Source organism: Lepidochelys olivacea (assembly GCF_965140295.1).
Source record: "Lepidochelys olivacea isolate rLepOli2 genome assembly, chromosome: 18".
Lineage (NCBI taxonomy): Eukaryota > Metazoa > Chordata > Testudines > Cheloniidae > Lepidochelys > Lepidochelys olivacea.
The window spans coordinates 29,129,112-29,146,393 of record NC_140428.1 but is presented as its reverse complement, the minus strand read 5'-3'; the positions used below and the strand labels follow the sequence as shown (position 1 = coordinate 29,146,393).

General features: G+C 59.2%; 1 protein-coding gene across 6 annotated transcripts in view; it reads left to right on the top strand.

Annotated features, from left to right (window-relative positions):
• PLEKHG5 (pleckstrin homology and RhoGEF domain containing G5) overlaps positions 1-17,282 on the top strand; it is a 119,019-nt gene that overhangs the window by 82,777 nt on the left and 18,960 nt on the right. For 4 of the 6 annotated variants that reach the window (XM_084652103.1, XM_084652106.1, XM_084652104.1 and 1 more), the window contains 6 exons: positions 9,713-9,842; positions 10,326-10,428; positions 11,143-11,203; positions 11,812-11,903; positions 12,872-13,008; positions 13,920-14,083. In XM_084652103.1, the coding sequence (XP_084508229.1) occupies positions 9,713-9,842; positions 10,326-10,428; positions 11,143-11,203; positions 11,812-11,903; positions 12,872-13,008; positions 13,920-14,083 (687 nt within the window). Of the gene's footprint in view, positions 1-3,964; positions 4,230-9,712; positions 9,843-10,325; positions 10,429-11,142; positions 11,204-11,811; positions 11,904-12,871; positions 13,009-13,919; positions 14,084-17,282 lie in introns of those variants that run through there. The other 2 variants (XM_084652108.1, XM_084652107.1) reach the window with 2 other exon arrangements.

Below are 17,282 nucleotides of genomic sequence, written 5' to 3'. Positions count from 1 at the left end.
TAGGTGACTTCTGGGAACTCTTCTGGCTCTATCAATCTGTTTCTTCACTTCCGCAGGTGGGTATTGTAGTTGTAAGAATGTTTGATAGAGATCTTGTAGGTGTTTGTCTCTGTCTGAGGGGGTTGGAGCAAATGCGGTTGTATCGTAGAGCTTGGCTGTAGACAATGGATCGTATGGTGTGATCAGGGTGAAAGCTGGAGGCATGTAGGTAGGAATAGCGGGCAGTAGGTTTCCGGTATAGGGTGGTGTTTATGTGACCATCGTTTATTAGCACTGTAGTGTCCAGAAAGTGGATCTCTCGTGTGGACTGGTCCAGGCTGAGGTTGATGGTGGGATGGAAATTGTTGAAATCATGGTGGAATTCCTCAAGGACTTCTTTTCCATGGGTCCAGATGATGAAGATGTCATCAATATAGCCCAAGTAGAGTAGGGGCGTTAGGGGACGAGAGCTGAGGAAGCGTTGTTCTAATTCAGCCATAAAAATGTTGGCATACTGTGGGGCCATGCGGGTACCCATAGCAGTGCCGCTGATTTGAAGGTATACATTGTCCCCAAATGTGAAGTAGTTATGGGTAAGGACAAAGTCACAAAGTTCAGCCACCAGGTTAGCCGTCACAGTATTGGGGATGGTGTTCTTGACGGCTTGTAGTCCATCTTTGTGTGGAATGTTGGTGTAGAGGGCTTCGACATCCATAGTGGCCAGGATGGTGTTTTCAGGAAGATCACCGATGGATTGTAGTTTCCTCAGGAAGTCAGTGGTGTCTCGAAGGTAGCTGGGAGTGCTGGTAGCGTAGGGCCTGAGGAGGGAATGTACATAGCCAGACAATCCTGCTGTCAGGGTGCCAATGCCTGAGATGATGGGGCGCCCAGGATTTCCAGGTTTATGGATCTTGGGTAGCAGACAGAATACCCCAGGTCGGGGTTCCAGGGGTGTGTCTGTGCGGATTTGATCTTGTGCTTTTTCAGGGAGTTTCTTGAGCAAATGCTGTAGTTGCTTTTGGTAACTCTCAGTGGGATCATAGGGTAATGGCTTGTAGAAACTCGTGTTGGAGAGCTGCCGAGCAGCCTCTTGTTCATATTCCGACCTATTCATGATGACAACAGCACCTCCTTTGTCAGCCTTTGTGATTATGATGTCAGAGTTGTCTCTGAGGCTGGGGATGGCATTGTGTTCTGCACGGCTGAGGTTATGGGGCAAGTGATGCTGCTTTTCCACAATTTCAGCCCGTGCACTTCGGCGGAAGCAGTCTATGTAGAAGTCCAGTCTGCTGTGTCGACCTTCAGGAGGAGTCCACCCAGAATCCTTCTTTTTGTAGTCTTGATAGGGAGGTCTCTGTAGATTAGTATGTTGTTCAGAGGTGTGTTGGAAATATTCCTTGAGTCGGAGATGTCGAAAATAGGATTCTAGGTCACCACAGAACTGTATCATGTTTGTGGGGGTGGAGGGGCAGAAGGAGAGGCCCTGAGATAGGACAGCTGCTTCTGCTGGGCTAAGAGTATAGTTGGATAGATTAACAACATTGCGGGGTGGGTTGAGGGAACCATTGCTGTGGCCCCTTGTGGCATGTAGTAGTTTAGAAAGTTTAGTGTCCTTTTTCTTTTGTAGAGAAGCAAAGTGTGTGTTGTAAATGGCTTTCCCCTTCCTGGTTCTGACCTCGGAGCATTCAGCATCCTCTGCCCCTCCGTGCGCTTCCCACAGCGAGTCCGCTGAGGTGGGGCTCCTGGGGAAGCCAGAGGGTCCTGCACCCCAACTTCGCAGTCAGACATGACTCTCAGCCAGCCAGTAAAATAGAGGTTTATTAGACGACAGGAACATGGTCTAACACAGAGCTTGTAGGTGCAGAGAACCAGACCCCTCAGCTGGGTCCATTTTGGGGGGCAGTGAGCCAGACAACCACATCTGCCCTTCACTCCTCGTCCCCAGCCAGCCCCAAACTGAAACTCCCTCCAGCCCCTCCTCCTCTGGGCTTTGTCCCTTTCCCGGGCCAGGAGGTCACCTGATTCCTTTGTTCTCCAACCCTTTAGCTCTCACCTTGTAGGGGGAAGGGCCCAGGCCATCAGTTGCCAGGAAACAGGGTGTCGGCCATTCTCTGTGTCCAGACCCCTGCACACACCTGCCCTCTAGGGCTCTGTAATGATCATACAGCCTTACCCCACCACCTAGATACTTAAGAACTGCCTAGGGGAAACTGAGGCACCCCCACACTATTCAGAGGAAACATTAAGAACAGTCCCACTTCGTCACAGCACCAGCCTCTGGACTCGTGAAAGCACCTCAGCCCTGATGTCAGCGGGAGGGTGGAGGGTGGGGTGGGAACCTACGGGATCGGAAGGAGGGCAGGAAGTTGGGGTGGGGTTGGAGGTGTGTGGGGTGGACTCTTCCCCTGCCTTACTCCATAGACCCACAGGCCCCCTCTGCTTCCCCCCGGGGAGTCCTGCCTCAGGAAGATGGGACTGAGCATTCCTGCTATCCTGCGAGTTCCCAAGGGCCATACGTGTCCTCTGTCTGGCCCCTGCCTGGGCCTGCCTCCCTCGCTGCATGTCATCTTCTCCAGCTGTCATGACGGGAGCCCCAGCGTGAACGGCTCTGAGGCCAAAAACGTCCTGAGTGGCCATGAATGTAGGCAGACTCCACCTCTGACTGCCTGACTCCTCTCCCCCAGGTGTCAAATCTGCATGTTGTAGTGAAGAATGGTGAAAATCCTGCAGCTCTCTTGTGAATTCTCGTGAAATGAAAGCTGGTGGCACTCCCAAGGCCTGTTGGGGGATCCCCCAGACAAGCTTAGGGTGGGGGAGGGGAGCAAGCTGGTTGCAACGGGGACCTCCTTGCTGTGCAGGTAACTGGGCTGCAGGGGCTCAGACCAACCCTACATAGGGAGGGGTCCCTCCGCCGGGGTGCAGCACTGGCCATAGCCGCAGGCAGAGGTTAATTTGTAATGAAAGAGGTGCCAGGGCTCATTACGAATGCAGCAAGCCGAGAGGTGCCCCGCGGGGCTCAGCCCTGCCAAGCCCTGGCACAGATTAAGCCCTGACTGCATGTCCCAGACCTGGCACCCAGCCCAAAGGGTGACCCCTGGCCCTGTTGCAGGCAGGCCCCTGGCCCAGTCTCTCCCTCCACCGGATTCTCTTCTGAGCAGCTCTCTGGATATACCAGCGTGCCAGGGATTAACTCCATAGGCACAGGGTGCTGCTGGGTACCCCAGCCCTGAGCCCAGGCCATGTTCTGCACAGCCCCTTGCAGCCTGCCTCCCTACACCGGTCTCTCGGGCAGTGCCCGGGGCTGGAGGTGCTTGGGGGCTCGCCAGCCATATCCTACCCCTGTCGCTGCTGTCTGGGCTGAGCGGGGATTGCGCGGACAGCCTGACCTTGCCCGCAGACTGTGAGTTGTGTGCTAATGGCCTCCCTTGGCTGCAGCCGCTGAGGCAGTTCCTGCAGCTGCTGGCAGGAAGAGGGAGCTCAGCACTATGAGCCGGTCGCCCAGCGTGCAGGCCTGAGCCCTTTGTGCACCTTGCTCCACTGTGGGATGCCCTGGCATGACATGCCTGCATGCTGCTGCGGCCTGTTCCCGCTGCTCTGCTCCCTGTGGGGCGGGCGGGGGCAGGGAGAGATCCCACCCCACAGAGCAGTAGAGATGCCATGTGCGGCAGGTCGGGCTGGCTTGTCTCTGCTGAATGGGGGGAACCAGGGGGCCGGGCCAGTACGGACACCCGGCAAGTGGCTAGGGGGTGCTTCCCCAAGGAGGCTTGGATGCTCGCTGGACAGCCCCCGGCAGGAGGGTCCTCGCACAGAGGAGTCCCTGGTTCTGAGCCCAAGCGCACGTTGAGCGTGTTAGGTGCCATGCCCCCCAGCTGACAGGCAAGTGAGCGCTGGCCCCGAGGGACCCGGACTGCGTGGCATGGTCAGGCCTCAGCCGTGTGTTTAAAAATAACCCCTCTCGCTGTGTCATGGCCCGAAGGCGGCTCAGGCCCAGCGCACAATCGGAGGAAATGGGTCGGCTCACGAGCATTGTTTCGTTGCAGACACTTGTTTCCTTAGTCCTGCTATGGGGACACTGATATTTCAAACACAAAGCAGCTTCCAGAGCGAGCCGGCCACTGCTTCTGCGTGCTGGGTGTATGGGATACAATAGCTATCGGCCCAGGAAAGCGAGGCTGGTGATCTAGGGCTTCGTCCAGCTGGCAGCATGGGGGGCGCCTGGCCCAGCAGCTGGGAGCCGTGAGTACAGTGGGGTGGGTAGCAGGAGTGTGCTGAGCTGTAGGCAGGGAGGGGGGCTGGGGTCTGTGCTGAGGGGTGAGATGGGTAGGTGCCACGGAGTCCCTGGGCGATGCTCTGGAACTGCTCCCCATGAACCCAGTCAGGACTCTGGGGAAGTCTCCTTTCTGTGAGCAGCCTGTCTGCAGGACACACAGCTCACCCGGCTTCCCCCTTCCTGGGTCAGACCTCGGAGCATTCAGCATCCTCTGCCCCTCTGTGCGCTTCCCCCAGCGAGTCCGCTCATGTGGGGCTCCTGGGGAAGCCAGAGGGTCCTGCACCCCAACTTCGCAGTCAGACGTGACTCTCAGCCAGCCAGTAAAACAGAGGTTTATTAGACGACAGGAACATGGTCTAAAACAGAGCTTGTAGGTACAGAGAACAGGACCCCTCAGCTGGGTCCAGTTTGGGGCTGGCTGGGAGCCAGAGGGGTGCAGGGCCTGGACTCCCCCACAATCCGTGACAACTGGTGGCAGGGGTGGGATCTACTGCACCCCATGGATGGCACTTCCTGCAGTAAGTGACTGGGGAGCAGTAAAACGAAGGGGGATTGACGGGGACCAGGTGTGCTGAAGGGTCAGAGAGGAGCAGTTTCGGGGGGCGGTTAACCCCTGGGAGTGTGTGACCATTGAGAAGGACTGTGCAGTAACAGGGTTCCCCTGGGGATTGCAGCGAGCAGTCCAAGGGGCGGAGGAGTCTGCAGCTCAACCCTGGCAAAGAGGAGGTGACCTCGAGAAGGGCTGGCACACTAGGGGTTCTCCCTGGAAACCGTGGGGAGCTGAGAGTACACAGGCCTGTGAGTCCACAACAACTTGGGAAGAGCGGAGTGAGGGCCTGTCACCGTCTCCTTAAGAAGGACATTCATTGTAACCCTGTGCAGAAAGAAAGGATTGAGCATTGGAAAGTTCACCAAAGCACAGTTCATCGTGCAGCTGGAGGAGGATGACCGCGCTAAGGAACAGATTCCTGACCCCAAATGGGGCTATAGCAGGATCTGGGAGCAGCTGGAGTGGTAGCCAGGCATTGCCAAGACTCCTGTCCCCGACCAGAAGAGAGTCTTTACGATGGGGTTCCCCATCGGGGGATCGGAGACGGACGGGATTGGAGCTGAGTCCGAGAGAGCAAGAGGACTGTGAGAGACAGCGAGAGCCCGAGAAAGAGCTGCAGAAGCAGCAGCAGCATGAACTGGCGGTGGGGGAGTGGAGAGGCCTAGGGGACCTCCCCGGGGTGAGTGGGGATAGACCCCGGGGGGCCAGTTCCGCAGGGAACCTCGATACTAAATTGCTGCCCCTGGTTAAGGAGGGGGGGATGTGGATGCCCACCTCACTGCCTTTGAGCAGGCTGGAGATTTGAACCAGGGGGACCCTGCGGAAAAGCCCCGGCGTCTAGCTCCCTTGCTGGGTCCCAAGGCCATAGACTCCGTCAGCCCGATGGGTGGGGAGGTGGACAGGCTCCCACTCCTGACCCCAACCTATATGTCTGTGGAGTTTCCTGGGGCCAGGCCCCTCAGACCTCCAGTGGGAGCGGAAGGTGATGGTCAATGGGGAAACATTCCTGGGGTGGCGAGATCCTGGGACAGAGAGAACTGTTGTCAGGCCTTGGGTGGTGCAGCCTCAGATGCTGAGGGGCTGTGTGAGCTGGGTGAGGGTCCCAGGGACGAAGCCCCTCGCCCTGCCTATGGCCCAGATCCCTGTGCAGACCCAGGAGGGGTGGGGCTGGCTGGTTGTTGGGGACACCAGCTGTGAGACCCTGTTGTGGGGTGATTGTGTCTCTTTGGGACAGGATCCAGGCCTTGCTCCTGTAACTCCCAAGGGTTTGAATTTGAATCCAGGGAACCCATCGGTGGAGAGGGAAATGGTCAGTGAAAAGGCAGATGACCTGGCTGGCAGGGGGGAGGAGCGGCTAGGCTCAGGCTACCTGCCTGCCTATGACCAGACCCCTGGGGCTCCCCGCCCCCCTTGCACACCGGAGGGGGCTCACGCTGGCTCTGATGCAGTGAGGAAAGCAGGGAGCTCGCTGCCTGCCCCCACTGGGACAGCAAGAGCAGCGCTGAGCACAGTGGGAGCTGAGACCCCAGCTGAGTGGGGGGAGACACAGGCAGGGCAGGGGATCTGTGGGGAGTGGCAAGGTGCTTGGTAAGGAAAGTCTGGATGAGCCTAGGCAGCCTTGTGAGCTGATGGCTGTGTCTAGTCAGCAGGGTGGGAAGGCGAGGAGAGTGGAAGCTGAGTGTCCCTGGCCCTTGCCTGTTAGTTGGGTGGAGAAGTGTGACAGTGAAGGAAATGTGTCTGTGTCTGTCAGGGGTATTGACTTGCCCGTGGAGGGAGCTACCCTGGTCTCCAAGCAGTTGTCTGTGACCAGCCTTGTGTGCTGGGACCAGGGGAATGAGATCCCAAGCTGTGTGTCTGGGAAAGGAGAAAGTGTGTCCGGCTCTTCTTTGTCTGTGGAGCAGACAGAAGGGGCCTTTCAGCCTGTGATGGTTGAGGGTCGTGCAGTTGTCTCAGAGTTTGTTCTGGATTCAGCTAAAGCCCAGGAAGGGAAGGGTCCTAAGTTTGGGTCTGCTAGGGAGAATGGCCCTGTAACTAGGTCGCATCCAGTTAGTGTCTATGTAAAATCCCAGAGCCTAGACAATTCTGTTGCTAGTGTGTTGTTGGGAAAGGGTGTAGCAACTCTGTCTAATCAGGGTGAGATCCTAGCCAGGACACAAGGAGAGCATGAAGATGATGTGATTGTGTTACCTACTGAGGGTGTGGAAACCTGTAGCAAGAAGGAAAAGATTCCTGAACTTGTGGGTGGCAAAGGGAAGGAGAATGCTTCTGACCTTTTATCTAGGAAGTCTGTAAGTTTGCCTGAAAGGGGATTGTGTAGGAATCCGCCGGATGGGCCAGAGGTGATTCTGGATGTAAGGGAGACCCAGAAAGAGTCTGTTGTTGCTCAGGAAAGTGTCCCTCTAGAGCAAGCCCTAGGAGAAGAGGGTAAGAGCAGAATTTCTGTGAGGGGTGAATTGTTGCATAGAAAAGCCCTAAGGAAAGGAATCCTCATGGAGTCTTTGCAAGCAGTTTACTGCAACTGAAGGGTGTGAAAGGGATTTAATCAAGAAAGTTTCAGTTCCTAACTGCCAGAAATTTTCTGTTGTGAATGGATCCACTGACTTTCCTGTTGAAAGATCCAGTGTGGATAGCTCTGAGAAGGTCTCAGATGGAGTGAAAGCTGTTAAGAAAGTTAAACAGTCCTATAACCAAGTGGCTGTGTTTGGCCAGCTTGTTAGGGAGAAGACCCAATCCCAGTTTGACCCCCTGGGCTTTTGGGGTGGCCAAAGGGCACGGGCCGCATAAACCTTCCCAAGTGTGACCTGCAAGTGCTATCGACCACCCCCGACCTAAGGGAGAGCGTGAAACTGGAAGGGCCTGGTGTAACTCCTACCAAGGAATGGGAGAGATGCTGGGGCATCCATGGGAACGTTGGTGGCTTTGAACTTCCCCAGGTCACCAGCTAAAGTGACCCCACTCAGTTCGATCTCGAAGGGGGGAGAGATGTGACAAAGTGGGACTGTTCTTAATGTTTCCTCTGAATAGTGTGGGGGTGCCTCAGTTTCCCCTAGGCAGTTCTTAAGTGTCTAGGGGGTGGGGTAAGGGTGTATGATCATTGCAGAGCCCTAGAGGGCAGGTGTGTGCAGGAGTCTGGACACAGAGAATGGCCGACACCCTGTTTCCTGGCAACTGATGGCCTGGCCCTTCCCCCCTGCAAGGTGAGAGCTAAAGGGTTGGAGAACAAAGGAATCAGGTGACCACCTGGCCCGGGAAAGGGACAAAGCCCAGAGGAGGAGGGGCTGGAAAGAGTTTCAGTTTGGGGCTGGATGGAGGAATGCAGGGAACCCTAGGGCTGGGGTCTAAGCTCCCTGCTCCCCCAGAAGGACTTGACTGAGGGGTCCTGGGGGTACCCACAAGCTCTGTTGTGGACTGTGTTCCTGTTGTCCAATAAACCTTCTGTTTTACTGGCTGGCTGAGAGTCTCAGTGAATCCCAGGAAGAGGGGTGCAGGGCCTGGACTCCCCCACACTCCGTGACAACAGGACAAGAGTGCGATGGGCCAGCACTTCTTTTCCCAGCAAGGGTCTGTCTGCCTCCCTCCCATCCTCTGATCACATTTCTCCTCCCAGGGATGCTGGGCCATGGGGATGGCTCCTTGGTCTCACCCTCTAGCGCTGAGCGGAGCAGGGGCTCCGAGAGAGGGGGCAGAAACCAGGCAGCGTCACTTCCTAGCCCAGTGGCTACAGGAGGCTCTAGCCTCTGTAGAGGGACAGCCCATGCCCTGCTCCTCAGTCTGTCTATCTGTCTCAGGTTCAGTGCCTTCGGGATGGCCCAGGCCTTTGCTTGGTGTCGTATGGATGGGCAGTTTCTAACAGCTCGGGAGATTTGACTGTGCAAGAGAGAAAAGTTCCCTTTGCCTGTCGTCCCTGCTGGCCTGTGAGCAGAGGGCTGAGCTGTGCCCTGATCTCCCATGCTGGCTGCAGGTGGCCTGGCCTGGCCAAGCCCGACCTGACCCTGGGGGAGGCTTCATGTGAGTGTAGGCTGCGGGGGCAGACAGAGCTGAGATGACTAACTGCAGATGCCCAGAAAGCTCCTGTAGCTTGGTGTAAGTGGGCCTCCTGAGTGTCCCCTCGGGTCATGCTACAGGCAGCCTGCCTCAGTTTCCCCCCTTGGACTCGTCTAATAAAACTTCACCCAGGATTTTGTGGTCAAAAATACCCATCCTTGGGAGCTGGGTTGATTAATATAAAATAAACCCCAAACCTAACTCCAAATCCCAGAACCAAGTCTGTCCATCAGCCCACCCCAAACAAGGTGTCTCTCAGGGCCCTTCCTTTGGCAGGCCACTCCCAGTCCCTACCTAACTCCCAGGAGGCTCGGCTAGCCCTGACTTGTTCCGAGCACACTCCCCCTTTGCTGCAGTTTCCTGCCCATTTGTCGGGAAATCACCTGACCTCTCCCAGGTGTGGCTCCTAGTAACCAGGGCTGGCTGGCCCCAGGCCTGCCACCCTGCTCCACTAGGGCATGATGCTCCTTCCCTTGGGAGTGGCAGTAGGTGGCAGCCACAGGGGCCTTTGGGCTCCACTCTCATTGCCAGGCCCAGGAGCTGGACCACGCTGTGGGTTAGAACCGCTTCTGGGCTGTGCCTGGCTGCCCTGCCCCCGGGCAGGGAGGGGGCGGTAGCTGGAGCCCATTCTGGTCATAGCCTGGGGCCCATACGGGGGTGGCACGGGGGTATGCCAGGGAAGGTGTCTGGCTCTGCCTGCCGGGGAAATCCCAGTGGTTGGATCCATTGGCACTGCAGCCCCTTTACTGCAGGGAGCAGTGAAGGGACCTGGTGTAACCAGCAGGCAGCCTGGTCTCTGGCTCACCCTGCATCTCCAGCCCGCTGGTAGCGGGTCAGGGCTCTGTCCAATGGCCTCTCACCTCTTGCAGGTATGTCACCACGCCGAGTGCCAGCAGGTGAACCACAGCAGTCCCCTGAACCTCTGTGAGGCCTGTGACCACAAGTTCCACGGCACCATGCACTTTGACGGGCACATCCGCTTCGACCTGCCCCCCCAAGGTGAGAGCCTTGGCCCTGGGGGTGGCTGGGGCCTGGTGAACATAACCCTCCTTCCCCGTGGGGCACGGTCAGCGATGGGGCTCCCTCCTCAGCTGGCCTCGTCCCAGGGGCTCCTCCTCCCCGCTGCGGGGATTTGCCCTGTTCTCATCCTGGGGGCCTGTTCCCAAGGGCTCAGCCTCCCAGAATGCTCCCCTCAAGCCCTACCACGCCAAATGCCCCGCCGCAGGGCTTCTTGCCAGCAGAGCACCAGGCAGGGGAACGGATCCTCGTGGATGGCGCGGCCTGTCAGCGGAGGGAGCAGTGATGGGGCTGTTGGAAGAGGCAGCAGGAGAGGCTTCCCCATGCGGCTGCAAAGCCCCCAGTCTCCCAGCCCTAGAGCTGCCGGGCAGGAGTGCTGAGCCTAGGGACTAGGGAGTCGACCTGTGCCCGGGATCTGACGGGGCTCGGTCTCCTGGGTGACTCATCCGTTGTTCCTGGTTGCAGGTTCCATTCTGGCCCGGAACGTATCCACACGGTCATGCCCCCCACGCACCAGCCCTGCCTCCGACGTGGAGGAGGAGGACGAAGGGCTAGTGGATGGGAAAGGGTGAGTATGTTCATGTGAAGGGCTAGCGGTGGTGCTTCCGTCTCCTGGGCAGCAGACAAGATGGGTCTCAGAGGCAGCGGGATGCCGGGGCTCAAGGGGCAGGGGGACCTGGGTACGGGGACACTGGGCAGCTGCACTTAACAATCAAGACACCAGGTCTAAGGCTGCAGAGTATGGTCTGGATGCGCTGATGCCTCCCCAGGGCCGGGGGCTTGTCTCAAAGACTGAATGAACCACTGTGGAGCGCTGGCTATCTCTGTGCAGGGGGTCACCTGAGACCCTCTGCTCATTTCTCCCGCCCCAACTGCTGCCCTGCCCTGCTCCCCCTCCCTTCTCGCTGCCGCTGATCCCTAACTCGTGGATCCTGCGCAGTGGGTCAGAGCCCTGTGCCAGGGGCCGTATGGGACGTTACTCCAGGCGAGGAGGTTCGGCTCCCGTTGGCTGTAGCTGGGGTGACCATGGGGTGAAGGGGCCTGGTGTAATGTGGCTGGGAGTCGGGTTCCAGTGGCAGTAATAGGGAGGAGCAGCTGCTGCTTGCCCTGGGGCTTTGGAGTCTGCTCAGACCCTGGGTCCTGGCGTGGGGTGGGGGATGGGGCTCTCTGACCGCCATTGCTCTTGCCAGGCCCAGGCTCTGTGTGCCAGGCCCAGGCTCTGTGTGCCAGGCCCAGGCTCCGTGTGCCAGGCGATCCCTGTAACTGTGTTTGTGCCATGTAGGGACAAGAAGAGCTCGGCGCTGAAGCTCCCCAAGAAGAAAGCCCGGCGCAGACACACGGATGTAAGGAGCCCGGCTTTGTCTCTTGCTTTGTGACTCATGGGGCCCTGGCAGTTGGCTCTGGGGATGGGCTGCTGGGCCTGGGCATGGAACCAGAGCCCTGGAGCAAGTGTCCCGTGCTGGGACAGGGGGGCCTCGCTTGGCTGCTGCCCAGAGCCGTTTGGGATGCTGTGAGGTCCGACGCTCAGCAGCTCTGGTTTGAAGGGCAGCAGGGGAGCGTAGCCTGCCTGCTGCAGTCTGTCTGTCTGTCCCAGCTCCTCACAGAGCCAGAGTGTGGGTGACCCCACCAGTGACAGGCCCCCATCCCCAATTCTAGCGAGGGCTCCATCCCCCGGATTCCCGCTGGAGCGGCTCTCACTGCATAGCTAGGCCTGTGCCAACCGTGCTGTCTGCGGGACCCCCTACCAGGGGTGGATTCCCCTGCCAGCTCTGGCACAGCTGTGCAAGGAGACAGGCCGGGACTAAGGAGGGGGCCATGGAGTTGCCCAGATTTGCGGGGTTGATGGTCAGGCAGGTGAAAGCTGGGGGCACCGACCCTGCAGGATGGAGGGCCGGCTCTGGGTCCATGGCTCTTGGGCAACGGCTTTGCTAACTCCTGCCCCCTACCCCAGGACCCCAGTAAAGAGTGCTTCACCCTGAAGTTCGATTTGAATGTGGACATAGAAACAGAGATCGTCCCAGCCATGAAGAAGAAATCCCTGGGGTGAGTCGTGGCCACCGAGCTAGACTGGCTGGGACCCTGGGACTGCTCCTGGGGTGGGGCAAAGAGTGGGCCTGTGACTCCGGGTGCCGTGCAGAGGCTCGGGGTCCCAGGGTGGTCAGCTGTGGACTCTAACCCTGATCCAGGAGCTGATGTGCTCTTGGCACTGCCCAGTGCTCCACGCCTCCCCGAAGCTCCCTGCTCGCTTTGGCCTCTTGCCCTGGCTTCCCTGGGCGCAGGCGGGTGCTGCTGACTAGTGAGCACATAGGTGCCTGCCCAGGGCCCGCTGGCTCACCCTGCACTGAGCAATGGAGGGGCCCAAGGACTGGCACTGCCCATTGTGGAGCTTTGCTGGGGGGTGTCCTGGAGCTGCATCAGGGAGTTGTCACCCACTGTGCCTGTCTGGGGTGCCCGGGAGGCTGCTGTGTTTGACTTGGCCACGCGATCATGGAGAAACCTGCTCCGTGCCCAACCTGGGTCCCTGCCACCCTTCTGTTCCCCATGGGCATCATCTCTCAGAGCCATCTCCTCAGCCTCCTCTCCCAGGAGCAGTGACGGGTTACCCTGCAGAGTCCCCCGCCAGCTTCTCCTCCCATGTGCTCTGAGCGGGGTGTCTGTGGCTCTAGCCAGCTGCCGAGGCCGAGTAGCTGCTGGCCAGAGCCGAGAGCGGTGCCCTTGTGTGGGAGCCGTGGCTGCTCCCCAGCCACCAGCTGAGCTGTGTGTTGGGCACAGGCCTGCTCGCAGGCAGGTTGCTTTGGGGAGAGCGTCGCTGAGCTCCCAGGCCAGCAGGGTGGTGAGTGGTGGCAGCAGCAGGAGCCCTGTGCGTGTCCCCAGCGCTGCCCGCCGAGCTCCTTCCCCACGCAGTGCGCCTGGCCAGCGCTCCTGTTCTGAGTGGGTGCGGGACCCTCTTCCCTGAGCCCAGCCCCAGGGCAGGGAGGAAGTTGGGCCGACGTCTCTTTCGCTGCCCCTAGGGAGGTGCTGCTGCCGGGGTTCGAGAGGAAAGGCATCGAGCTAGCGAAGGTGGATATTTATCTGGATCAGTCCAACACGCCTCTGTCGCTCAGCTTCGAAGCGTACCGCTTTGGGGGACACTACCTGAGAGTGAAAGGTGCGCCCCGCCCGGCCCCGTGTGTCCCCTGGCTCGGCGGGAGGGGGGATGCCCCCAGCGCAGAGCCCACGCACTGCCCTGCAGCAAAGGAGGCGCTGCAGGAAGTGGCTCTGGGGGGACGTTTGAATTGGCTCTGCTGCCCTCTAGGCTCTAGGTCCATGGCGTCCTGGGCTGCATAGGGAATGGGGTTTGGGACCTTCCCCTCTTGGGACGCAGGTTCCCATTCAGCCCAAGTCAGGGCTGGCGTGGTTCAAATCCAGCCTCTGCCCAGGGAGCGAGAGAAGGACTCGCGGTGCTGAGCTCCCTCGGGCCAGCGCAAGCAGCCTTTCCACCCTGCAGGGTGGGGGCAGCTGAGATTGCACCTGGGGGAGGGGGCCAGGCCTCACTCAAAGTGGCTCCCGGCTGCACGTCCCCTTCCGTATCCCCTGGGGGAGTCGGGGAGGAAGGCAGGGCATAGCGTTATTCCTGCAGTGTCCAGCAGGGGTCGCCGTCTGAACAGTGCCCCAGCGTCCGCACCTGGAGAGGATGAAGCCCCCTGGAGTGCATTCTGCTTGTGTGGCAGCGAGGGCGAGTGCCCAGTGGGCTCCTGCCAGGGCTGGGCGCTGTGCTGCCATCCGGCTAGGCTTCAGGCTAACGGACTGGGACAGACCTGGGCTTCCTGCAGCCCCCGGGGAGGTAGGAGGGTCTGCCACGCCCAGCCCTGGTGGGGACCCGCGGGGACTGGGCAGCCATTGCAGCCTGCAGAGCCGTGTGCCCAGGATGTGCGCGTCTGGCACGTGCCACGGACACTGCGTGAGCCGTGCTCCCCTGGGGCCAGGAGCCATGGGGGTCACTCTGCTACCCATAGCAATCGCTTGGGTGCTGAGGCTGGTGCCCGCCGGCTGACCCCCTGCCCTGTGCTCCCCTCACAGCCAAACCCGGCGATGAGCTCAAGGTGGAGCAGGCCGTGAAAGACTTCAAATCGCTGAGCCTGCCCATCATGCGCTCCTCAGGCTCCGCCTCCACCTTCCTCTTCACCCCCGCTGGCGAGAGGCTGGACCAGCCGCCCTTCCGCCGGGAGAGCGTGGACATCCTGGTGAGTTGGGAGGTGGCTGACCAGCAGCGAGGGCCATTGTGGCACCTGGGCGGCGGCCGGGCGGGGGGCTCAGCGGAGCTGTTGGGACCTGGGTGGGGTGGGGAGGTGACTGTGTGCGGCCCCGTACCAAGCCCTTTGCTGAGACTAGTCCGTCCGATGTACTGAGCAGTGGGCAGCTGAATTCTAGGAGCTGACGCTGCAGGACACTGAGACGGCGGGGCTCACCTCTCCGTGGACAACGGAGCTTCTCTGTAGAGCTGTGGGGTTCTTGCTGGGAAACACCGGAGTGGCCCAGCCCGTGTGGGGCAGGTCATCGCGGTGGGCCCTCTTTGTCTCCTGGGGCCTGGGGTGCTGTGTCCTCTCTGCTGAACCTTGAGCACTGTGGCTGGGTCTCGGGGATGTCTCTCCCTATCAGGGAGCAAACCGATAAGATCAGATATAGACAATAAATGGAGCTGTTGATGGGCAATTGTTTGCTTGGCAAGCAAAGGTTTCAGCTTATCCAAAGCCTTCTGCCTGATAAGGGGAATCTCAGTCAACAAACAGCTCCTCCATCCAGCAATCAGCAGCATTTGTCCCCTGCCTGCCTGGCCCACAGGGCTGCATGTTGACTGGGGAGAGCTGGCCCTGCCCGGCACAGGGAAAGGCCCAGGGTTCCAGGCAGAGCTGGGCAGGAAATGGAGAGGATTGGAGATTTCAGACAAGGTTCCCAGTGGGAATCAGGATGGACTGTTAGAATGGCTGTGGCGCCTGTCGGTGGAAATGGGTTGCTAGGATTTTGACCTTTTTCATTTTTTGAACACTTTAAAAATTATGAATACACTTACGTTTCGAAACGGGACGTCAGTTTGAGCTGAAAACCAGAACTTTTCATTTTGAAAACATAGGGACAGGATCTTTCAGCAGTTTCAAAACGTCAATTCGTCAAACCTGACCCTGTCCAGGAAAATCAGCTTTTTCTGGTGAAAAACTTCTGGAGAAAATCTCCTTCCCAGCGGTAATGCTAGGTGTGTGCTGCTCAGGCGGTATGATGCTCACGTGGATCAGCTCATGGTTTCCAGGGCGCAGACACCTCCTGACATATGGGCTTGTTTTCCGGTCATTAACAGGCCTCCGCAGCCTCTGTGCACACTGAGCCCTGAAATGCGGCTGCCTCTGGGCAGGGATGCAGCAGCAACACGATGCAAGAGATTCCTGCTGCGGCAGGATAATGTCTCCAGCCGACAGCCATGCTGGGGCTGGGGAGGATGTTTGGGTTTGTGTGAGGTGCTTGGGACTTCTGCTGGGAATCGGGGGTAGAGCTGGGTTGGAGCAGCTTCCTCTCCCTGCAGCCCAGAGAGGCAAGTGCCCAAGCTGGCTGCTGCCAGAGTTACAGTCCCAGGAGGAACCAGGTTGCTGAGCGAAGGCTCTGCTGAGAGGAGCCTGAGGCAGGCGTCCGCACCTGCTCCCCCTGCAGTGTCGGGGCGCTGCTGGGGAGCGGCTGAGGGGGGCCAGTGTGAGTGCCAGCAGAGGTTCCCAAGTTCCAAGGGTGAGGGCAGGGCTGGGAGTGGGGCGGGGGGAACAGCAAGAGCTGGGGCACAGGGCAGGGAGGAGCCAGCCCGGCTCAGCCGTGGCATTAACCCAGCTGGCATTTGCCAAGCTGAGGAGGAAGCGTGCGTCTGTGGTCACATCCCCCAAGAGCTTGGTGATGCAGCTCCGTCTCCCCCACATCTGGGCTGGGCTCTGCCTCCTGGCTAGCTTGGGGCCCGTGCGGCACCGTGTGGTGCGGGGGTACACGACCACCAGCACCCCACTGGTCCTTGGGTCTTCCCAGCACAGCCTCCGTGGGGGGAGCACCTGGGAGGGCTCAGGAGTGAGTCGGATGAGATGGGGGTGGGGGCCCAGTCCCAGCCATTCTTCCTGGCCACACTGAGACCTGAGTGTGTGTAATTTCTGCCATGTGTGAGTGTGACTCGGTGACAGGGGCATGTCTGACTGGGCTCTGCATGCCAGCCCAGCTGGCTGTGTGCCTGGTGTCCCCCGGGTTGTGGGGGTTCAGGCCTCTGGGGCAGCCCCCATGCTGGCTCTCCCAGTCCCTGTCCAAAGCAACCCCCCCCAGCTAGTGCCACCTCCTCTGGGAAACCTGCACCCGGGAGCGGCGATAGGTGCATGCTCCCAGGGGGGCTGGAGTCTCCGTGCGCAGGATGGTGAGAGAGTCAGCCCAGCGTGACGCGGCTAGAGCCCGCTGGACGGTGCATGGCTCGGGGCCTGTTTCCCAGCACAGGCTGGCTCTGATTCTGGGAACTTTGCTTTCCCACCCCTAATCGCCCTATGAATAAACCCCAGCGTGCCCTCGCCCCCACCCCCCGCGGCTGCTCTGCACCTGACCTCAGCACGGGGCTGCCTCCTGCTCCTGAGCCTTGGACCAAAGCCTGCTCCTGGCGGTGTGATGCCAGTGCCCAAGGGGGGAGCTGTCCTGCTGGCTGGGGGGGTGAGGGAGGATTTCATGGGAGGAGCCGTGAGTGACATGAATTGGATACAGTGTAAGGAGTTGGGGCAGGCTGAAGGGGCTATGGAGAAGAGGGGTTTGTCAGTTCACATGCAGCTAATATCAGCAGGTAGCAGGCCAGGCACATGCCTCTCTGGGGTGTTATTGAGACAAGTCACATGGAGCAGGGAGAGGGGCTTGTACTAAGTAAAGGGAGGAACCTCTGGGCGGGGTGTCCTGGAGGGGCTGGAAGTGGGGCATGGCACTGGAGCCTGCCCCTTCCAGTGCATCCCAGGCCAGCAGGGAGTGACGGGAAGTGGCTGCCTTCAGTCTGCCATGAGAGGTGGTCTTGCCTCTCTGTGCAGCCCCAACCACGCTACGTCTGGGCTGCTGATCAGCAGGCTCCATGGGGAAATCAGACAGTGAATTCCCAGGGCTGCGTGTCGTGTAGAGGAATGGGAGAACATACGATGGAGTAAATGGGCCCAGATAGTCAAAGGAGGTAACATACCCAGTCACTGTCCCACATGAAACAGTGTTAAACTAGGTTGGCGTTTGGTATCAGGAGAGCTCAGCCGCTTGCTCCCATGGCAAACACCCCAGTGAACAGCCTTTAGCCCTTGTTAAAGATACAGAAGGGAAAAGAGGTAAAGCATTCAGCATGCTAAGTGTTAAATAAAACGGTCATTGTGACAGCAGCCCTGGCTCCCTGTCCTGTTAACTGGAGAGCTT